Raw genomic sequence first — 24,715 nt, forward strand, 5'->3', positions numbered from 1 at the left:
TGCCCAGCTAAATTTTGTATTTTTAGTAAAGACTATATTTCACCATGTTGGCCAGGCTGGTCTCCAACTCCTGACCTCAAGTGATCCGCCTGCCTCGGCCTCCCAAAGTGCTGGGATTACAGGCATGAGCCACCGTGTCTAGCTTCTCAATTATTTTAAAGTGCACATTACTAAATTGTTAATAGTAGGTACTACGTTGTAGAAGAAATCTCTAGAACTTATTCATCTTGCATAAATAAAACTTTCTGTGCTTCGAGCAGCAATTTCCCATTTCCCTTTCCATCTGTCCCCTGGAAACTAGCATGCCATTCTCTGTTTCTCTGGGTTTTATTTTTAACAGAAAAACACAAAGCCTTATTTTTTCAGTATATTAAAAAATTAAATTTAATCTAATTCTGCCTCTTTTTCTGTGTATGTGATGCAGGATCTTTTGCTCCTTAGCAATTCAAAATTTAATCATTCTGCAAATTTTAAGTCAAAACTCATGTGCTACTTGTACTTCTTTCCAACTAAAGTTTCTATAAGATTTCTTTGTCTTTAAAGGGTTAAAGACTTTATAGTTGTCTTTAACATTTCAAATGCCCACCACAATGAATACTATTTATTTTTATTTATTTGTTGCTTATTTTATTTATTTTTATTTCTGTTAGCATTTCCTGGGTGGGTTAGAATTGTTAAAAGTATTTCTTGGATTAAAATGGTTGAGGATTGCGTAGTTAGTTCTTCTTTCAATCTTGAAGTGTGATAGTCATTTTCAAGTTTTTTCTGCTCTATAAAGGATATTGAGGTTTGCTGCAAATCCACTTGATATCAATAAATCCTCTGGAACTATGGACTCCATCAGCACTCAAGAAAGCAAAGGATCCGTTCCCTATAATTTCAAACCTGAAAAAGAACACTCTAAATCAGTCTGGGAACCACTTACAGTTGTAATCAAAAAGACAATTAAGAATAGAGTGATTTTAAATATATTATACCAAATACTGAGCTCCCAGAAAATATACCCACCCATCACCATATGCTACATTAAAATATCTGGCATATTAAGGGAAATAAGACTGGACATAAGTGTTTGTTGGAGTTAAAATCTGTAACCCTACTTAGAACAACTTGTAGATAGGCAGATAGACACATATAGATACACAAAGACAGAGGTAAGACCCTTCTTTCCTTCTATTCTTCCTTCCTTGCTTGCTTCTGTTCTTCCTTCATTTCTTCCTTTCTTCTTTCTATCTATATGCAAAGAAAGAGAGCGTTTGCCAAATTCAAAGATTCCTGAATTTTAAGATATCAGTTTTCTGGCATAATTTTAGTAAATGTACTTTTTCAAAGAGTAAAAATAAGATTCATATTTGCTTGGTACTTTTGAAACACACTGCAATAGAAACCTAAGAGACTGCTGACAATATTGTTTTTTACATTTTGTCCTCATGGATAGAAAGAATCAATATTGTGAAAATGGCCATACTGCCCAAAGTAATTTATAGATTCAATGCAATTCCCATCAAACTACCTTTGACATTCTCCACAGAATTAGAAAAAAACTACTTTAAATTTCATATGAAACCAAAAAAGAGCCTATATAGCCAAGACAATCCTCAACAAAAAGAACAAAGCTGGAGGCATCATGCTACCTGACTTCAAACCATGCTACAAGGCTACAGTAACCAAAACAACACGGTACTGGTGCCAAAACAGACATATAGACCAATGGAACAGAACAGAGACCTCAGAAATAATGCCACACATCTACAACCATCTGTACTTTGACAAACCTGACAAAAACAAGCAATGGGGAAAGGATTCCCTACTTAATAAAGGGTGCTGGGAAAACTGGCTATCCATACACAGAAAACTAAAACTGGACCCCTTCCTTACACCTTATACAAAAAATAACTCAAGATGGATTAAAGACTTAAATGTAAAACCCAAAACCATAAAACCCCTAGAAAAAAACCTAGGCAATATCATTCAGGACATATGCATGGGCAAAGACTTCATGATGAAAATGTCAAAAGCAACAAAAGCCAAAATTGACAAATGGGATCTAATTAAACTAAAGAACTTCTGCACAGCAAAAGAAACTATCATCAGAGTAAATAAGCAACTAACAGGATGGGATAAAATCTTTGCAATCTACCCATCTGACAAAAGTCTAATATCCAGAATCTACATGGAACTTAAATAAATTTATAAGAAAAAATAAACATCAAAAAGTAGGCAAAGGATATGAACAGACAGTTCCCAAAATAAGACATTTATGCAGCCAACAAACATATGAAATAAAAAGCTCAACATCACTGACCATTAGAGAAATGTAAATCAAAACCACAATGAGATACCATCTCATGCCAGTCAGAATGGCAATTATTACAAACTCAAAAAACTATAGATGCTGGTGAGGCTGTGGAGAGATAAGAATGCTTACACACTGCTGGTGGGAATGTAAATTAGTTGAACCATTGTAGAACACAGTATGGTGATTTCTCAAGGATCTAGAACCAGAAATACCATTTAACCCAGCAATCCCATTACTGGATATATACCCAAAGGAATATAAATCATTCTATTATAAACACATATGCACACATATGTTTATTGCAGCACTATTTACAATAGCAAAAACATGGAATCAACCCAAATGGAAATCAAAGATATACTGGTTTAAAAAAATGTGGTACATATACACCATGGAATACTATTCAGCCATAAAAAAAGAATGAGTTCATGTCCTTTGCAGGGACATGGATGAATCTGGAAACCATCATCCTCAGCAAACTAACACAGGAACAGGAAACCAAACACTGAATATTTTCACTCATAAGTGGGAGCTGAACAGTGAGAACACATGGACACAGAAAGGAGAACAATACACACTGGGGGCAGAAGGGGGTGGGGGAAAGGGGAGGAAGAGCATTAGGACAAATAGCTAATGCATGTGGAGCTTCAAACCTAGGTGATGGATTGATAGGTGCAACAATCCACCATGGCACACACATACCTATGTAACAAACCTACACATTCTGCACTTGTATTCCGAACTTACAGTAAAATAAAAAATATACGTATTTTTTATTAATTTTCCTTGTTGATAACCAAATCTTTCCTTATTTATAAGTATAATTTGTCCTGTCTTGCATATTTCAATATTTGTTTTATTGGTTTTTTTTTAATCTAGCACTTTACTAAAATAATAAGGCAGAGATACATATGTATCCAAGAAACAATTATATAAATAAAAATTTAAACTAAAAAAACACAAAAATTTAAAAAATAAATATAATATTTCTTATGATGAACATTTGGAAAGCTAAAGACAACTACACAATCCTCAACCATTTTAACCCAAGAAATACTTTTAACAATTCTAACCCACCCAGGAAATGCTAACAGAAATAAAAATAAATAAAATAAGCAACAAATAAACAAAAATAAATAGTATTCATTGTGGTGGGCATTTGAAATGTTAAAGACAACTATAAAGTCTTTAACCCTTTAAAGACAAAGAAATCTTATAGAAACTTTAGTTGGAAAGAAGTACAAGTAGCACATGAGTTTTGACTTAAAATTTGCAGAATGATTAAATTTGAATTAGCAAAAGAGCACTAATTATCAAGCAAGAGCTTGACAATAAAGATAAAATAACAAATAAAAATAAAAATGGAAAATTTCACTGTGTGCTATTTAATAAGGTGAGAAGAAAATGGGTTGCTCCAGGATGTGCTTCAAAGTGAACGGGCATACATCATAGATTGGAGACTGAAAAGTTAATTACACATAGAAAATAGAAAGATTTGTTTGTAATAATACAACTCAAAATGCTTTAAAAGTTTTCATAAGAGACACCAGAATAAGAACATTCCTAATACATTGGAAACTCACCAATGATTGAATGTGGTGCCATTTGTCCATTTCCAAGAATCTCCTTGTTTCCTTCTTAGTCCAATCCAGTGCATATCAGTTCCTGCATACCTCTTCAAAAATTCCTTTCACAAAGCAAAGGGAATCAGCGATTACTTAATATGTTACAGCACATTGCTGAACATGCTTCCCACCCCAATTATTCTATCTTTTAGGATTCACATTCTAATTTGTCTTCCCTGATGCTTGTATAACAACAAACGGCACACACAGATGTTGATATTTGGGTTAGTTTTATCAGAATGATTTTCATTTTGCTTTTTTGCATCTTAAGTATCTCCAAATAGTTGGGCTACAATCAAGTCATTGATACTCTGAGCTACACTCTGATTATCTTTGAAGGTAACTTCCATGTCTCAAGAGAGAAATTAATGAAAAAATCATATTTAACTTTATTTCCTTCAAGTTCAAATTCCTAAACCATTCATATGTTCTAGTCACAGAGTGAATGACATAGGCTATAAATTAATTTGATGTTAAATTTGCCTATATGACAATATAGGACCTAAGCAGGTTCTATGAGATGTGATACAGCATCATCTTCAAGGATGACAGAGAACTAATGCTCATATATATTTTTTGTGCGCAGTCACCTTTCCTAAAATCATAAAAAAGGGATGCAGGGGGAGTAGTTTAATGGAAAGTATAAGTACTATGACAATAGGAAAATCTGGTGATAAAATACTTTGATTAGATACTACAGTATGAATGCCACTGATACTGTATGTTTTTCTATATAATCAGAGATAACACTAACTTCTATATGAATATAATTTACTGCAATGAAATCTATTAAATGATGGGTTTGGTCACTCCTCTATTGGATTTTTGCTATTAAGTGACAAACCTTTTCATTAGCTTTTTGTTCTTTTAACTTTTATTTTAGGTTCTGGGGTAAATGTGAAGGTTTGTTACACAGGTAGACTTGTGTCATTAAGGTTTGTTTTACAGATTATTTCATCACTCAAGTATTAAGCCCATTAACCAATAGTTATATCTGTCATATTTGCCATCATATGGTTCTGGGTTATTTATGGCAGTGTGCTAATTGAGATCAATAGGAGAGAACTGGAAAGTTTTTTATGTACATCATTTACATAGGCACTGAGCAAACTTCTGTCTTAAATGAACAATTTACTAATTAAAAGCGAGTCTTACCCAATCCAAATAGAAACTGTCAGTACTAACTTTAGATCAAATATAAAAGTAGACAGACTGATTAGTTTAGAAAAGACATTTAAAAATTAACTCATCCATAACAAAAGAATCATAAATCAATCATGTAAACACCACTGCAACCACTGTAGTTCTGCTTTTAGCTCTTTGAGGAATTGCCACACTGCTTTCCACAATGGCAGAACTTATTTTCACTCACACCAGCAGTGTATAAGTGTTCTCTTTTCTCTGTAACCTTGCTAGCATCTATAGTTTGAGACTTTGTAATAATATCCATTCTGACTGGTGTGAGATGATATCTCGTTGTGGTTTTGATTTGCATTTCTCTAACGATCAGTGATGTTGAGCTTTTTTTCATATGTTTGTTGGTGGCATGTATGTCTTCTTTTAAAAAGTGTCTGTTTATGTCCTTTGACCAATTCTAATAGGGTTGTTTTTCTCTTGTAAATTTGTGTAAGTTCCTTATAGATGTCGATATTAGACTTTCAGCAGATGCCGAGCTTGCACATTCTGTAGTTTGCCTGTTTACTGTGTTAATAGTTTCTTTTGCTGTGCAGAAACTCTTAAGTTTAATTAGATACCATTTGTCAATTTTTGCATTTTTTTTTTACCATTGCTTTTGTTGTCTTTGTCATGAAATTTTCCTGGTTCAATGTCCAGGATGGTATGGCCTAGGTTTTCTTCTAAACTTTTCATAGTTTGGGGTTTACATTTAGGTCTTTAATCCATCCTGAGTTGACTTTTGTATATGATATAAGGAAGGAGTCTTGCTTCAATCTTTTGCATATAGCTAGCCAATTATTCCAGCACAATTGATTAAATATGGAGTTCTTTTCCTATTGCTTCTTTTTGTCAGCTTTGTCAAAGATCAGATGGTCATAGGTGTGTGGCCTTATTTCTGGGCTCTCTATTCTGTTCCATTGGTCTATATGTACCACTACCTGTTTTTGTAACCAGTACAATGCTGTTTTGGTTACTGTAGCCCTGCAGTATAGTTTGCAGTCAGGTAACATGATGCTTCTAGCTTTGTTCTTTTTGCTTAGCCTTGGCTATTTGGGCTCTTTAATGATTCCATATGAATTTTAAAATAGTTTTTTCTTTCTAGTTATGTGAGGAATGTCATTGGTAGTTTGATAGGAATAGCATTGGATTTCTGTCATTCCAGCCAGTTCAGCCTGGTTAAGAACTCTTGTTGGAGAACTGGTGCAGTTGTTTGGAGAACATAGGACACTTTGGCTATTTCAGTTACTAGTGTTCTTGCATTAATTCTCTCTCATCACTGCATGTGGGTGTTACTTTACCTGCAGTCTATATTTAGTACATACACTAATATTTAGTTAGAATAATAATTAGTTAGAATATATTTAGTTCATAGGGCTGAAACTTTGGGCAGGGTCTTTATTTGAAGGTGACTTCTTGTCTTTGGTTTTAGAGGGGGTTATGTTACTGAGACATTTTTGGTGTTGAAGCTTTGAGGTGTAATCCAGTAGGTGGCGCTTGAACATATTTGTCAGTTGGGAGACTTTTTGGATTGTGTGGCTCCCTTATGTTTCCTCATAGTTGCAGCTCTGTTCTCTCTCAATGTTCTGAAAATGTAGGTTTCTCTCTCTCTTGAGTGCTGGCTGTAGATTGCGGCTTGGCACTCTTAGGCTGCCCACTGCAGCTCTTGGGTTATCAAAGTGTTTGTTTCTTCCCCAACTTGGAGGCAGCAATGGAAGAGACCTTAGTAGTGGTTAAGGCCGATGGTCTTTTGCTTTTCTCCTGGGAGCTTCACTCCAGAGAGATGCAACTAAGCAATCATTCAGTGCAAACAGCCCAGGATGGAGGGTCTGTGCTGTGGGCCCAAGCTGGGGGTTCCATGTCTGGTGATGAGCAAAGTGGGCCGGCAGAGCCTGTGGAGATGGACTGGCCTCCTCTCCTGCAACTTGTTGGAGATGTGGATGAGAGACTTAGGGTCTTGGCTCCTTCATTAGTCTGAGGGCAGCAAGGGCAGTTCCAGTGCAGAGGCAGTGGCAGAGAGGTTTTCAGTTGCCTCTGGAGGCTCTGTCTAGGACATTCCAGAGCTGCTACTGGCTCAGTAGCTCTTGCGAGGGGGGGCGGGAGGCCCAGGCCTGGAGGACCCTCCTGGTGAGGAGACAAGGAGATGGGCACCCATGTAACGGTCTGGCCACTTTATCACAGGCCTGCCATGGTATGCTGGTGGCCATCTACAGTCCCTATTCACCTCAGATTTTCTGATCCCTGTAGGTACCAACAGTGAAGCCGGCAAAACAGCAAAGAGGGTGGCCTGCCCCTCCCTCTGTGAGCTCTGTGTCAGGGAGGTACACACCTATTACTGGCCCAAACACACCTGTAGGAGGCAGCTAAAGACTCTGGTTGGAGATCCTGCAAAGTGAGGAGGAATGGGATTGGGTACCCACTTACAAGAGCAGTCTGGCCACTTTTTTGTAGAGCAGCTGTGCTATGCCGGGGTGCCACTTCCGCCCCGGTCAACTTGGACTCTCCAAACCCTGAAGGCTGGATGGCTAAGTCACCTAAACAGCAAAGATAGTGGCCTGCATCTCCCTCTAGGAGCTGTTTCGGGGAGGTGCAATGCTGTTATGATGGCTGGCTAGAACTCCAAGCCAGCGGGTCCTATCCTGTAAGTTGCCATGGAAGAGGGTCCTACAGAATGTCACTGCTGAGCCCCCTGGATTCAGCCCCTTTGCTAGGGACGTGTATGGGGGTCTGACCTCCCTCTTTGCTGGAGTTGCAACTACTTTTGCTGGGAAGCCTGGAAAGCCTGGCTATCTAAGGCTCCCTGGTCTCTGCATGTGCCTGAGCAGTTGCTCTCCTGAGGCTCCGCTTAGCTCTGTGTGTCAGACTGAAGGCCCTGGTGGAGTTGGTTCACCAGGGGATCTCCCAACCTGAGGGTTGCAAAGATCCATGGGAGCAGCATGGGTTTCAGGGGTTGCACATTCACTCACAACTTCCCTGGGCAAGGGAAGGTTCCCCTGGCTCCATGTCACTCCCAGGTTGGCCATCAACCTGCCTTGCTTTTCTCCATTGTCCATGGATTAAGTTGTTTCCTTGATTAGTTCCACTGCGTGTACCCTGGATGTTTCAGTTCCAAGTGCTGTATTTACTCACACCTTCAGTTCCTCTCTGCAAGAGCCTTGCACACCAGCTACTTCTTCTTTTTTGTTTATTTATTTATTTATTTTTTTACTATACTTTAAGTTTTAGGGTACACGTGCATAACGTGCAGGTTTGTTACATATGTATACTTGTGCCATGTTGGTGTGCTGCACCCATCAACTTGTCAGCACCCATCAATTCATCATTTATATCAGGTATAACTCCCAATGCAATCCCTCCCCCCTCCCCCCTCCCCATGATAGGCCCCGATGTGACACACCAGCTACTTCTAGTCGGCCATCTTGGCCAGTCCCCAACCCCCAGCTTTTCTTTAAAAACTAATATATTTTCTTACTCTGTGTCCCAAGAGTCTACATGTCTCCCTCTTTGCCCTCTTTACTTCCATTAATTCACTTGCTTCTTCAAAGGGCACATATTTTCTTCATATCTTTGTCTCTAAATTCCAAGAGCTGTATTTTTTTATTTTAATTTTTTCTGTCTATGCTTGGTAGAATGCAAATTGAAAAGGGTTAAAAAATAATCGACTCAATAATCTAAGAACATTTAATGAAGACATTTAGATACATAAACAGTATGCATTGTGGTAAAGGACATGGCATTACTAGTCATCTTACCTGGGTTCAAATCCCAGTTCAAAAACTTATGGCTGTATCGTTGACTGGGTTATATAACATTTCTGTGACTGACTTTCCTTATCTTTAAAGCAGGAAGAGTTATATAACTCCTTCATGGGTGTTAGTAGATTACATGAGTTTTTATAGTTTCAGTGCTTAGAACACTGTTTAGCACATATTGTCATATACAGTTGATTCAATGTGGCAGTTGGGGCACTGACTACCTGTACCGTCAAAAGACTGTATATAACTTTGGACTCCTCAGAAAGTTACCCATGCTGGGCAACAGTAGCCCATGCTAATTCCAGCACTTTGGGAAGCTGAGGCAGTAGGACTGCTTGATCCCAGTTTGAGACCAGCCTGGACAACATAGTGAGACCTCATCTCTACAAAAAATAAACAAAATTAGCCAGGCAAGGTGGTGTGCACCTGTAGTCCTAGCTACTCAGGAGGTTGAGGTGGGAGGATTGCTTGAGCCGAGGAGTTCAAGACTGCAGTGAGCTGAGATTGCACCACCACTCCAGCCTAGACGACAGAATGAGAACCCTGTCTTAAAAACAAACAAGCAAAAAACAAAAACAGAAAACTTAGCCACTAGTGGCCTACTGTTGACTGGAAGTCTTACTGATAACATAGAAGTAAATTAACACATATTTTTATGTTATTTGAATTATATGCTGTATTCTTACCATAAAGGTATCTAGAGAAAAGAAGATGTTATTAAGAAAATTGGGCCGGGCGCGGTGGCTCACGCCTGTAATCCCAGCACTTTGGGAGGCCAAGGCGGGCGGATCACAAGGTCAGGAGATCCAGACCATCCTGGCTAACCTGGTGAAACCCCGTCTCTACTAAAAATACAAAAAACTAGCCGGGCGACGTGGCGGGCGCCTGTAGTCCCAGCTACTTGCGAGGCTGAGGCAGGAGAATGGCGTGAACCCGGGAGGCGGAGCTTGCAGTGAGCCGAGATCGCACCACTGTACTCCAGCCTTGGGGGGCATAGCGAGACCCCATCTCAAAAAAAAAAAAAAAAAAAAAAAAAAAAGAAAGAAAGAAAGAAAAAAAGAAAATCGTAAGAAAGAGAAAATATATTTACTATTCGTTAAGTGGAGGTGAGGCATCACAAACATCTTCATCCTCGCTTTCATATTGAGTAGGCTGAGGAGGGGGAAGAAGAGGAGTGATTGCTCTTGCTGTCCTCTCAAGGGTGGGAGAGGGAAGAAAATCCATGCATAAGTGAACCCACACCATTCAAATCTATGTTGTTCAAGGATAAATTGTATTATAGTATTAGCTATTATTGTTTTTATTTTGTTTTTATACAAACAATCTCTGAAATTACTGAAGACGTTTCTATTTTCTTACCATATCTTTTTGTGTATCAATCTGAGCAAGTTCTGATTTCTGCAAACTGCAAAATATTTTACTGGCTGTCCAATTTCTGGTATCATCAGAAAAATAGAAACACTTCTCTCTCACTGCAAGCCAGTCCCCTGAACATGCCACACGTTTATCACATTTTGGCCATTTGACTGAAAAAAAGAAAGAAATGATCAGATAAAGCACAAGTTAAAAAGTGTTTCTACTCATTCTGTGTATTAATTTTACTTTTTGCTCCCGTGGTTTGAGGCCTGTAAGTTAGCTTCACCCCTAGAATGAGGATGAATTAATTTACCCCGTCTGTAAGCAAGATCATTTAGTGATCAAACAATACATATTTTATCTATTTTCCTGACTTCTATTTTGAGAAATGGAGCCACTAGCTTCTCATAATCTATACTGACATTCTGGCAAAAACAATGCACACAATTTAGCTATAAGTTATGCAACAAGGTAGATTGCTGAAGATCTGCATCAAATTTATGCTTCAAAGGTTAGGGTAAGAAATGGAGGCTTTCCTTTACCTATGAAAACACCCAAGCTAGGAAAGTGAAATTTGCCACAAAGGACAACACATAAGTGAAACATAAGAATTAGTGAAACATTTGTTTCATTTCATTAACATCCAGTGCTGAAGAATATGGAATAATAATGAAAAGCACATTGGTTGGAGATTTACTGTCTCATGGTTTTATTTAGGTGCTAAGTATTTAGAATAAGACAAGTCCATGCATTCCACATGTTTGAATAAATTAATGTAAGTAGTAAAGAGTCAAGTAAATGCTCAAATGTAGGGCAGATTCCAAAGGCTGCACTCCCTACTTCATCATGAGTTATTATTATTGTTTATTGTAGTGCTCAGAAGTGGATACATGCTATTACACAGCATATACAATATAATGTGTTTCAACTCCCTCTACCTCTCTCTACTCTTTTTTTTTAATTTAAACTTTAAGTTCTGGGATAAATATGAATAATGTGCAGGTTTGTTACATAGGTGTATATATGCCATGGTGGTTTGCTGCACCTATCAACCCGTCATCTAGGTTTTAAGCCCCATATGCATTAGATATTTGTCCTAATGATCTAGCTCCCCTTGCCCCTACCCCCTGACAGGCCCTGGTGTGTGATGCTCCCCTCCCTGTGTCCATGAATTCTCATTGTTCAACTCCCACTTATGAGTGAGAACATGCGGTGTTTGGTTTTCTGTTCCTGTGTTAGTTTGCTGAAGATGATGGCTTCCAGCTTCATCCATGTCCCTGCAAAGGACATGAACTCATTCTCTTTTATGGCTGCATAGTGTTCTACGGTGTATATATGCCACATTTTCTTTATCCAGTCTATCATTGATGCGCATTTGACTTGGTTCCATGTCTTTGCTATTGTAAATACTGCTGCAGTAAACATATGTGTGTGTGTGTCTTTGTAGCAGAATGATTTATAATCCTTTGGATATATACCCAGTAATGGGATTGCTGGGTCAAATGGTATTTCTGGTTCTATAACCTTGAGGAATCACCACACTGTCTTCCATGATGGTTGAACTAATTTACAGTCCCACCAACAGTGTAAAGGTGTTCTTATTTCTCCACTGTCTTGCCAGCATCTGTTGTTTCCTGACTTGTTAATAATCACCATTCTGACTGGTCTGAGATGGTATCTCATGTGGTTTTGATTTGCACTTCTCTACTGACCAGTGATGATGAGCTTTTTTTCATATGTTTACTGGACACATAAATGTCTTCTTTTGTCTTTCTGCTCTTTTTAACCAGTGAATAAATGATATAAAAACTTCTTGTAGAAACTCTTGTTTATATTTAATTTCCACATGTTTAGACAGCAATAACATTAACCTTTAAGAATACACTGACAGAAAAAACTATAAACAAGAGCACTGTAAGTATTCTTGAGAATGACCGAAACCAGACCCATCCACATCAAACAAAACCAACCACACCAAACCAAACCAAAACAAAACAAACAGTGCTACCTAGCCAAATTTAAGTGCTAAATTAAGCATAGCATGCACATGGAAAATTAAGTGCTGGAGACTATTTGGCCATGGCTCAGGAATTAAATTCTACCTTTGGATCCTTTTTACAAAATAAATCCATAGTAGCTAGAGGAATTGTAACAACTTCATGTTTACACATATTGCAACTTTAATGAGACAGTCTGGCAACAGGTCACATATGACATTATTTCATTGTTTTTCATGAAACAATATGACAGTAAAGGATTTCAGAACTGAAATATGTCACTCTGGCATATAAACTCTTTGGAGTTAAAGGCACTTTTAAAACAGCAGATGCAAGACAAAACACTCTGAGCTTCCTTCTTTTTCTTATAAGCAGGAGATAAAATAACTACGTGGAAGATGTCCTCTCTATACCAGAAGGAAAGTAACATTCTTATAATCAAGGATAGGTAACTGAGGTCAAAGGAAATGTGTACAGATAACATTTGTTAGTTTAGCATTTATCTTTCTGGTCACTTTTCCACCCAATTATTTACCCTAGTTCAAGTCCCTTTACCTTGCCACATTTTCATAATTTATTACCCTGTGTTCAATTCAGTATATAAGTGTTCAACTCTAACTGCATCTTTAGGCTTTTATAAGGAATATATACATGTCTCATCAAACTTATATTTAGTAAACACATGTGCTTTGCTCTAGTTGATGTGTCTTGTGCCAATTTCATTCTCAGGCCCAGTAGAAAAACCCTTAGAGGGTAGAGGTAAAATTCTGCCTCCCAAGTAATAGAAATAAATAAATGTTTCATAGAATAACTCTAAGTGACATAACTTACTCTTGATTAAAAAGAAATTAAAGGAATGCTACAATTATAGAGGTAGAGCTGCATGGTTTTTTATATTTTTCAGGCATTAAAGTTACACAGACAAGCTTTTCTATCCTAGGTCTGGAATGAATTGTCTGTGAGAGGCAACTTAATCATTCTGTCAGGCTCTGAAAAGCCCTGGTGTGGATGTTCCCCTCCCTATGTCCATGTATTCTCACTGCTCAATTCCAATTTATGAGTGAGAACATGTGGTGTTTGGTTTTCTGTTCCTGTGTTAGTTTGCTGAAGATGATGGCTTCCAGCTTCATCCATGTCCCTACAAAGGACATGAACTCATTCTCTTTTATGGCTGCATAGTGTTCCATGTTGTGTATGTGCCACATTTTCTTTATCCAGACTATCATTGATGTGCATTTGACTTGGTTCCAAGACTTTGCTATTGTAAATACGGCTGCAGTAAACATATGTGTGTGTGTGTCTATATAGTAGAATGATTTATAAACCTTTGGGTATACACCTAGTAATAGGATTGCTGGGTCAAATGGTGTTTCCGGTCCTCGATCCTTTAGGAATCGCCACACTGTCTTCCATGATGGTTGAACTAATTTACAGCAGTGTAAAAGTGTTCCTGTTTCTCCACTGCCTTGCCAGCATCTGTTGTTTCCTGACTTATAAATAATCACCATTCTGACTGGCCTGAGATGGTATCTATGTGGTTTTGAATTGCTCTTTTCTACTGATCAGTGATGATGAGCTTTTTTCATGTTTACTGGGCACATAAATACCTTCTTTTGTCTGTTTGCTCTTTTTAATCAATGAATAAATGAATATAAAAACGTCTTGTAGATACTCTTGCCTGTATTTAACTTCCAGATGTTTAGACAGCAATAACATTAAGCTCTAAGACTACTGACAGAAGAGACCGTAAACAAGAAGACAATCAGTATTGTTAAGAATGACCGAAACCAAACCCATCCACATCAAACCAAACCAAACCAAATCAAACCAAACGAAAACAAAACAAACAGCAGTGCTACTTAGCCAAATGTAAGTGCTAAATTAAGTATAGCATGCATATGGAAAATCAAGTGCTGGGGACTATTTGGACATGGCTCAGGAATTAAATTCTACCTTTGGATGCTTTTCACAAAATGAACCCATCGTAGCCAGAGGAAATGTAACAACTTCATTTTTACACATATTGCAACTTTCATGAGACAGTCTTGCAACAGGTCACATTGCCATTATTTCATTGTTTTCTTCACAAAACTTAATATGATAGTAAAGGATTTCAGAACTGAAATATGTCACTCTGGTATACAGACTCTTTGGAGTTAAAGGCACTTTTAAAACAACAGATGCAAAACAAAACACTCTAGACTTCCTTCTCTTTCTTATAAGCAGGACATAAAATACGACCTACATGAAAATATCCTCTTTATACCAGAAGGAAAGTAACATTCTTATAATGAAGGATTGGTAGTTGAGGCCAAAGAAAATGTGTACAAACAGCATTTGTTAATTTAACATTTATCCTTCTGGTCATTTTTCCACCTAATTAACTACCCTAGATCTAGCCCCTTTGACGTGCCACGTTTTCACAATTCATTACCCTTTGTTGAAATCAGTATATAAGTGTTCAACTCTTACTGCATCTTTTGGCTTTCATAAGGAAGACATACATGTCACGTCAAACTTATACTAAATAAATGCATGCGCTTTGCTCAAGTTGATGTGTCTTGTGCCAGTTTCATTCTCAGGCCCAGCAAAAACAAAAAGAAAAAAAAAAAAAAAAAACCCTGAGAGGGTACAGGTAAAATTTTGCCTCCTGATGCTAATAAATAAATAAATGTTATAGAACAACTATTAGTGACATAACTTTACTCTTGATTAAAAAGAAATTAAAGGAATGCTACAATTATAGACGTCGAGCTGCATGGTTTTTAAAATTTATCAAGCATTAGAGTTATACAGACCAGTTTTTTGATCCTAGGTCTGGAATGCAGCATTTGTCAGAGACAACTTACTCATTCTGTCAGGCCCTGACAGGTCCCAGTGTGTGATGCTCCCATCCCTGCGGCTATGGGTTCTTACTATTCAACTCCCACTTATGAGTGAGAACATGCAGTTTTTGGTTTTCTGTTCCTGCATTAGTTTGCTGAAGATGATGGCTTCTGGTTTCATCCATGTCCCTGCATAGGACATGAACTCATTCCTTTTAATGGCTGCAAAGTGTTCCATGGTGTTTATTTGCCACATTTTCTTTATTCAGTCTATCATTGATGCGCATTTGACTTGGTTCCAGGTCTTTGCCGTTGTAAATTGTGCTGCAGTAGACATATGTGTGCGTGTGTCTTTGTAGTAGAATGATTTATAAACCTTTGGGTATATACCCAGTAATGGGATTGGTGGATCAATTGTGTTTCTGGTTCTAGATCCTTGAGGAATTGCCACACAGTCTTCCACGATGGTTGAACTAATTTACAGTCCCACTAACAGTGTAAACGTGTTCCTATTTCTCCACAGCCTTGCCAGCATCTATTGTTTCCTGACTTTTTAATGATCGCCATTCTAACTGGCCTGAGATGGTATCTCATGTGGTTTTGATTTGCACTTCTCTACTGACCAGTGATGATGAGCTTTTTTTCATATGTTTACTGGCCACATAAATGTCTTCTTTTGTCTTTCTGCTCTTTTTAATCAATGAATAAATGAATATAAAAACTCCTTGTAGAAATTTTTGTCTACATTTAACTTCCATGTTTAAACAGCAATAACATTAAGCTCTAAGACTACACTGACAGAAGAGACTATAAACAAGAAGACAATCAGCATTTTTGAGAATTACCAAAACCAAACCCATCCACATCAAACCAAACCAAAGGAAAACAAAACAAAACAAACAAAGCAAAACAAATCGCAGTGCTCCTTAGCAAAATGTAAGTGCTAAATTAAGCAAACGACGCATATGAAAAATCAAGTGCTGGGGACTATTTGGCCATGGCTCGGGACTTAAATTCTACCTTTGGATCTTTTTCACCAAATAAACCCATAGAACCGAGGAAATTTAACTTCATTTTTACAAATATTGCAACTCCAATGAGACAGTCTTGCCAACAGGTCACATATGCCATTATTTCTTTATTTTTTTTTCATTTAACTTAATATGATAGTGAAGGAGTTCAGAACATGATGCCCCGAAAGATGTCAGTCTGGCTTATAGACTCTTTTGAGTTAAAGGCACCTTTAAAACAGCAGATGCAAGACAAAACACTCTGAGCTTCCTTCTTTTTCTTATAAGCAGGAGATAAAATACTTACGTGAAGGCCGGGCGCGGTGGCTCAAGCCTGTAATCCCAGCACTTTGGGAGGCCGAGACGGGCGGATCACAAGGTCAGGAGATCGAGACCATCCTGGCTAACACGGTGAAACCCCGTCTCTACTAAAAGATACAAAAAACTAGCCGGGCGAGGTGGCGGGCGCCTGTAGTCCTAGCTACTCTGGAGGCTGAGGCAGGAGAATGGCGTAAACCCAGGAGGCGGAACTTGCAGTGAGCTGAGATCCGGCCACTGCACTCCAGCCTGGGCGACAGAGCCAGACTCCGTCTCAAAAAAAAAAAAAAAAAAAAAAAAAAAAAAATACTTACGTGGAAGATGTCCTCTCTATACCAGAAGGAAAGTAACATTCTTATAATCAAGGATAGGTAGTTGAGGCCAAAGGAAATATGTACAAACATCATTTGTTAATTTAACATTTGTCTTTCTGGTCACTTTTCCACCCAAGTAATTACCCTAGACCAAGCCCCTGTGTTGCCACATTTTAATAATTTATTACCATTTGTTGAATTCAATATATAAGTGTTCAACTCTACCTGCATCTTAGGCTTTCATAAGGAAGACATGCATGTTACGTCAAACTTGTATTAACTAAACACATGTGCTTTGCTCAAGTTGATGTGTCCTGTGCCAATTTCATTCTCAGGCCCAGCAGAAAAACCCTGAGAGGGTAGAGGTAAAATTTTGCCTCCCAGCTAACAGAAATAAATAAATGTTTTATAGAACAAACAATTAGTGACATAACTTACTCTTGATTAAAAAGAAATTAAAGGAATGCTACAATTATGAAGGTCGAGCTGCATGATTTTTAAAATTTATCAAGCATTAGAGTTATACAGCCAAGGTTTTCGATCCTAGGTCTGGAATGTAATTTGTGAGAAGCAACTTACTTATTGTATCCTGTATATTTTTTGTCTGTAAATGGATTTTCCTGTACCTGTATCCTAGCCTAATGAGGATTAAATACAAAAAACAGAGTATAGTATATTTAACATTAGCTCACTAATTCACAAACTCTTAAAAAGAAAATTATCTGTAACAAGCCCATAGAACTGATGTTTATGTGGGTTTTTTTAAAATATAAGTATAGACATTGATCCTCCTAGTTTTAAAACTTGAAACTTAAATTTGTCTTATTTGAGTTCCTTCTTTAGGCATCTGACCTTTAGGCCTCCCAGATAGTAACAGGAAACTGAAAGTCACCAGATCACCACTTCCAGACCACGGACTCCACCATCGTGATTGCCTCACCGACCACCTGTTCCCTGTTGACCGACCCTTCTTCCCTATCCCTCCCTAATTCCTGTTGACCAGGCCTAACATCCTCGTTATCTTTCCCTAATTCTTGTTTTCTCACAAATAGTTACCTTTCTTTCCTGCTATATGAACCCCTAATTTTAGTCAGTTGAGTAGGCGAATTTGAGACTGATCTCCCATTCTCCCTGTTGACACCACTCAAATAAAAATCCTATTTCCCTGGCAATAGTCATTGTCTCCGGGATTGGCTTTCTGTGCCGTGAGCAATGGGACCTAGACTGAACCCCTGGCATTTCAGTAACATAGCTATTGCTGTTGCCATCTGGTGGTCATCTAAGATTTTAAGATTAGTTTTCTTAAGCATCAAGGACTATAAAGTCAAGAACATAATTCTGTTATAAAACTGAGAGTGTTTTGGGGAGAGGCAAGGATTATGGTAAAAACTGTTGAACTGGTAAAAACTTGAGGACAGGTGTCTACAAAACCCTTTAATCACTCTAGATCTGGGAGATTTGGAGTTAAACTTGAGATATACATGGACCTGTCAGGTGTGAAAAACCATAGAAAGTGTATGAATTAAACCACTCACCTATCATAATAATGCAAGCTGCAGAAATAATCACGAAGCACACGCAAAAGCAAATCTTCCAGTTTGGTTTAAAGTTGCAAACTGCAAATTAAATCAACATATATTATAAAATTTCTGAATAAGCACTGGATATTATTACTGGTGTATTCCTCTCCTATAATTGTTAATCAGGAAACCCTCAATCAAGTATATACATCTCAAAACGACAAAGGATAGCAAACCATCACAAAGTACAAGGAAGATAAGTACCAAAAAATGATTGCTATAGCTGTTCAGCTGGAGAGAGTGGTGAGTGGAGAAATCACTTAGTCTTGCGGGAATGAGGAAGGAAAGGAAAGGTTACTCAAAAGGTAGAAATAGTTTGAATGGGGGATTGTAAGGAAAAAAGCAGAAAGATCATCAAAAGGTCCATGATTAGAACAAATGTTTATAACAGATATATAAGGCAGTAGAATTGAAGACAGGAAAGAAAGGAGTCATAAGGTCATGGCAGAAGACCTTAAATGAGAGACATATTTTTTCTTTATTCTTTAAGCCATGGAGGAAAGAAACAATGTGTTTCAGCAAGAGAATATTCAAGATAAAAGCAGTAATTTATTTATTTGTGGTAAGCAAAAAAAATTAGAGAGGACTCAGGATTTGACACTCATGGAAATGTTGTGAAGTTAAGAACAAATAATAATTCTATTAATGATAAAGTAATTGTAGCTGATATATCATTAGTAGATGTAGAAACAATCTACGAAGAATGTGTGTGTGTGTGTGTGTGTGTGTGTGTACAGTCATGCATAACTTAACAATGGAGAGATATTTTGAGAAATGTGCCTGTAGGTGATTGTGTCATTGTGGGAACATCATAGAATGTACTTACACAAACTTAGACAGTATAGCCTACTAACACCTAGGCTATATATTACAGACTGTTGCTCCTAGACTACAAACCTGGATAGCATGTTACTGTACTAATTACGGCAGACAATCATAACACAATGCTAAATACTTGCATCTGAACATAGAAAAGGTACAGTGAAAATACCATATAAAAGATCAAAAATAGTACATCTTTACAGGGCAGCTTCACTGTAATCTCATGGGGCGATTGTCATTATGCAATCTGTCATTGACCAAAACATTGTTCTGCGGTGCATGACTATATGTGCATATAGTACATATGTGCATAAACATAGATTATATATACATATATGTATACATGCCTATGTGCATATATATGCTTTATATGTATGTATATATACATGTACATACAAACCTATGTTTAAGTATTAGAAAACAGGACTCGAAGAAAGAAAAATTTAAAAAGAAGTCATAAGCTTTCTCTCTTTCTTCAGAGCTTAAAGCAGCCTTAGTGAATGAAACCAAAAGTTATTAGTTTTCATGATCACCAGACTACAGATAATGTGCAACAAAGTAATTTCAAGAAGAGATTGAGAGAAGCCAGATTCTAAGATGTTTACAAAGAGAATGTTTGATAATAAGAAGAGTTTGGTAATTTATCTTACATCAAGAGAAACAATAGCTAAAGATAGAAAATACAAAATGTGGGGTTTTTTTTTTTTTCAAGATTAGGAAGAAATGAAGAATAAGGAAGAGGAAAAGGCAAAAACCACTGCACAAATTTCAGACACTCGAAAGAGTAATTTATGGGCAAAGCCACGTCTTACACAAATGGTGTTGAAACAACTGAGAGAAAAAGACTTCACTGTACTACAACATCATTTTACAAAATGTATTTAGACATATCATTGACCTGAACACAAAACTTGAAACCATAACATTTCTAAAACACATAAAATAAATTGTTTGTGACCATGAGAATTAGTAAAGATGTCTTAGAGAGAGAAGAGAAAGTACAGTGTAAGATTAAAAGAAAATAATAAATTGAATTTAATTGAAATTTAAGTGCAGGGCATGGTGGCTCATGCCTGTAATCCCAGCACTTTGGGAGGCCAAGGTGGGTGGATCACCTGAGGTCAAGAATTTGAGACCAGCCTGGCCAACATGGTGAGACCCCTTCTCTACTAAAAATACAAAAAATTAGCCAGGCAAGGAGGCAGGCACCTGTAATCCCAGCTACTTGGGAGGTTGAGGCAAGAGAATACTTGAACCCAGGAGGTGGAGGCTGCAGTGATCAGAATTGTGCTACTGCACTCCAGCCTGGGTGACAGAGTGAGGCTGTGTCTTAAAAAAAAAAAAGAAAGAAAGAAAGAAAGAAATTTAAAACTGCCTATTTTAAAGTACAAGACACTGTTGTGAATATAAATATGCAAGTTACAGACTGGGAGAAAATAGCTGCAATACATGTATGCAACTAGAAAGACTAGTATCGACAATATTAAAAGGTCTGTAATTTAGAGATATAGTACAAACAACTTGATTAAAAAAAGAACCAAAGTATTGAACAAATACTTACAAAACAATACACGCAAGTGATCAATAAAGACATAAAAGATGTTCCATATTATTAGTCACAAGCAAAATGCAAAATAAAACCACAGTGGAATATGACTACTTGTCACTTGTACTGTTAAAATGAAAAAGACTGACCGTATCAAGTGTTAGCAGGATATAGCCCACCCAAAACACATACACCACTGGTTGAAGTACAAAAATGTAGAAGTGTTTTGGAAAACTCTTTAGCAGTTTTTATTTTTAATTAAAATACATGTCCTTCATTCCTGCTCTGGCATGTGATATTTGCAATAGATTGGAAGTCATCCTTACCGTTCTCACGGTGACAACAAAAAAAGCTGAAAAAAACTAAATAAAAACAACACTTCTAGTATACCGAAATAGTATTGATTTGTTAAATGTGCACTTTTAAGTAACCTTGTTGAACTCTGGTATTATTTCTAATAGTTTTCTAGTTGATTCTGTTGGTATTTATTTTTATATAATCAAATTATCTGAAAATATTGCAGATACAACTCTTCCATTGCAATCCTTTTCCTTTATAATTCCCTTTGTTTTCTTATATCACTGGCTACCTTTAGCATTATACTACACTATTGCTAAACAGTAGTAGTTACAGTGAACATTTTTTCTTGTTTTTAATCTTAAAAAGAATGTTTACATTTTCATTATTAAGCACTGTAAAAATGCGGTATAAATTTAACGTACAACATTAGCAATGTAAAAAAGAATTTTTCTATTCCTAGTTTCTTAAGAGGAACTTATCTCAGACATTGAATGTTGTCAAATGTTTTCTTGTTATTATCAAATACACTTATTGAATAATCGTGTGGACTTTCAAAAATTTTTAATGGGGTAGCTTGCACTGCTGTTCTGATATCAAAGCACTCCTAGGATAAAGCCACTTAAATATGAATTTTTAACTGCTTTGTTGTATATAGTAAATAAATATTTTCTTGGGATTTCTATTTCTAATTTCATAAGAAGATGAGTCTGTTTCTTATTGTCTTGTTCTGACCTTGTTTGGAAATCAAAAAGTCTATTAAATTGGGATAAATTTCTCATTTTGCTATTTTTTGAAGCAAGATGTCCAATACAAAAATTAGCTATTTCTTGAAAGATCAGTAGATCACTCGATTTTAGTTGCCTTTTCAATTTATTTATTTTTAATTTCCATAGTTCTACAATTATTTATTTATTCTCATTGCATTTTGGTATTTTATATTTTTTAGACCTCCCTGTTCTTTTTCTTATATTTATAAATGTATTAATGTTTTAGTTTGCTAGGTCTGCCCTAATACGTTGTCACAAACTGGGCGGCTAAAATTAACAGGAATGCATTGTCATACAGTTCTGGAGACAAGAAGTCTGAAATTAAGACGCTGGTAGGATGGGTTCCTTATGAGTCCTGTAAGGAAAGAATCTGTTCCAGGCTGTTCTCCTTGGCTTGAAGATGGCATTCTCCTTGTAAATGGGTCTGTCTCTAAATTTTCCTTTTTTATGAGAACACCAGTAATATTAAATTAGGGCCCACCCTATGGACCTAATTTTAACGTGGTAAAGACACTATCACCAAACCAGGTCACATTCTGAGGTAGAGGAGGTTAAAGCTTCAATATATAAATTTTTAAGAGAACGGAGTTTGCCCCATAATAATTGATGAATTATTTCCATAATGTTTTATTAAGTTTCAGTATTTGTTTAATGTATCTTCTTCTGCAAACTTTTAGACATCTTGTTCTTTAGTCTGTTCTAATAGCCACCATTTGATTTGTTATCCTTCTCATTTCTTCTCTTTTTCATTAACATCTCCTGTTACCTCTATGTTTTATTTTGTATATTTTTATTTCACTCCATTGTACCAAGATACATGTTTTTTCTTACCTATTTTGTTTGCACACTTTTGAAGTTTCCGTCTGAGGTGTTAGGCTTTTATTAATTTTAGAAGTTGGAATATTATTTCTTCAAATATTTCCTACCCACTATTCTTTTTCTCTCTCTCTCCGTTTCAGATTCTTGTTATCTAGAAGGTAGCATTTCTACTTCTATTTTTCATATCTCTCAGCTTTTATTTTATATTTTCTAACTGTTTTCTTTTCTGTCATGTTTATAATAGCATCTCCTAGGTCTTATTCATTCTTAATCAGCATCCATTCTACTAATTAACTCCTCAAAATGTTCCTTATTTCAAAGATTATATTTCTGTAACTATTATTTTCATTTGGTTTTTATTGCGTTCTTGGCTCTTCTTCATTTTATTTCTTTTCTTTTGGAACATTTTTATTATGCTTTAATTAAATTCTCAGAATAGATGTTCTAATGATTCCTGCAGCCCAGTTTTCTCATAATCTTTCAGTAAATCCTTCACAGTACTTCATATTTTGCCTCTTTTCATTATGCAATGAGACAAATTTTCTTCCACTTTATACTCTCTAAACTCTTAAATCTGTTACCCAGACAAGCCTGACTAATTTATTTGGATAAAGGAATGGAATCTTATTTCTTTTTGTAATACTAATGTCCAGTTGTGTAAAATTTAGAATAATTTAAAAAATTTTTTCTCATAAAGTTTTCATAGATCAAGAGTTCATAACTATGACCGATAGTTAGAATATACAAGGAGGTAAATTTAACCTTACCCTAAAGAAACTTCTAATTAGAACGTCCCTAAATTAAAATGGAAAGTCTTCTAAGACTGAGAGATGTTATCACCGAGAACATTCTAGTATAGGCTGCTGGAAGTGCTATAGCTAGAAATGGCACGGTAAATGAAAAATTTTATTAGGTAGCTACTGAGATCTCTTCAAACTTTAAGAGTATCAGGCTTATTTATTATTAAGAGAATTATCCCAGTTGTCCTGGGAATTCATACTAGTAAACTTTAACAGAGGTTTCAGCTGGAGTCCGTAACCGATTTCAAGATTTTACTTTTTATCTCTTCACCGTCTTTATCTTAAAGTTTTGGCAGGCTTCCTATTCCAGTCATTTGGCATACAATTCATTTGTTTTCTTTAACATAAACCCTCTGAACTATTGTGAATGGAGGGTGTTTGTATGTGTACCTTGTTTTTATTTATTGGTTTATGTTTCAATCCACTGAAAACCAACTCCATTGTTAGCCTTAGCTGAATCTTACACTTTTTGAAAAGTTCTTTTCAGTCTCATTAAGTCACAATCGTCAAGCCTCCTTCCAGAGTGAAGCATTTGCTTTTTATTCTGTATAAAAGTGTTAAGCAATTTTTTTCCTGTGAAAGTACATTTTAAAAACATCCTTATTGAGATATAATACACGTACCATACAATTCTCCCCCAAAACCTTCCTACACACAAGCTTATACCCTCTCTTGCAGACATAAAACTCTACATGCTCTAGGAGGCTTCCACAATCCTCCAGAAGTGCTTCCCCATGCCTCACTTACTTTAGTAGACTTTCACCATAAGTAAAGAGTCCACATTTTTAAGCTGTCCTGTATTTTGTTTTATCTTTCCTTTACTTCCTTCTCATTCACTCTGTAAAACTTACTTGTCCGACGTATGAAGCCATCAGGTCTGCCATCCCGCAGCTCTGGATTAATCATTGCGAGGTGCTAACTGATGGAAATCAGCAGGAGAGGACTAGAGGTCTTTTATGTACATCACTTACTTAGGTGCTGAGCAAGCTTCAGTCAAAAGAGGCTCTTACCCAATCCAAATGGAAAAAATTAGTACTAATTCTAGATCAAAGATGAAAGTAGGCAGACTTGGCCGGGCGCGGTGGCTCAAGCCTGTAATCCCAGCACTTTGGGAGGCCGAGACGGGCGGATCACGAGGTCAGGAGATCGAGACCATCCTGGCTAACACGGTGAAACCCCGTCTCTACTAAAAAATACAAAAAACTAGCCGGGCGAGGTGGCGGGCGCCTGTAGTCCCAGCTACTCGGAGGCTGAGGCAGGAGAATGGCGGTAAACCCGGGAGACGGAGCTTGCAGTGAGCTGAGATCCTGCCACTGCACTCCAGCCCGGGCGACAGAGCGAGACTCCGCCTCAAAAAAAAAAAAAAAAAAAAAAAAAAAAAAAAAAAAAAGTAGGCAGACTTGTTAGTT

General features: G+C 36.9%; 1 protein-coding gene across 2 annotated transcripts; it reads right to left on the reverse strand.

Moving 5' to 3' along the window:
- Nucleotides 1-152: 152 nt before the first annotated feature.
- Nucleotides 153-24,460, reverse strand: CLEC2A (C-type lectin domain family 2 member A). 2 transcript variants are annotated; one of them, XM_010376680.2, is made up of 5 exons: nt 24,158-24,460; nt 18,208-18,288; nt 10,212-10,378; nt 3,883-3,986; nt 153-885 (listed from the first exon to the last, which is right to left on the reverse strand). In XM_010376680.2, exons 1-5 carry the CDS (start codon nt 24,210-24,212, stop codon nt 771-773), a joined length of 522 nt encoding a protein of 173 aa, XP_010374982.1. In that variant the 5' UTR covers nt 24,213-24,460; the 3' UTR covers nt 153-770. The 2 variants fall into 2 exon arrangements, with proteins under 2 accessions (XP_010374982.1, XP_030795552.1); XM_030939692.1 differs by lacking the exon at nt 18,208-18,288.
- Between the last annotated feature and the right edge of the window lie 255 nt (nt 24,461-24,715).

Source organism: Rhinopithecus roxellana, chromosome 10 (genome assembly GCF_007565055.1).
Source record: "Rhinopithecus roxellana isolate Shanxi Qingling chromosome 10, ASM756505v1, whole genome shotgun sequence".
NCBI lineage: Eukaryota > Metazoa > Chordata > Mammalia > Primates > Cercopithecidae > Rhinopithecus > Rhinopithecus roxellana.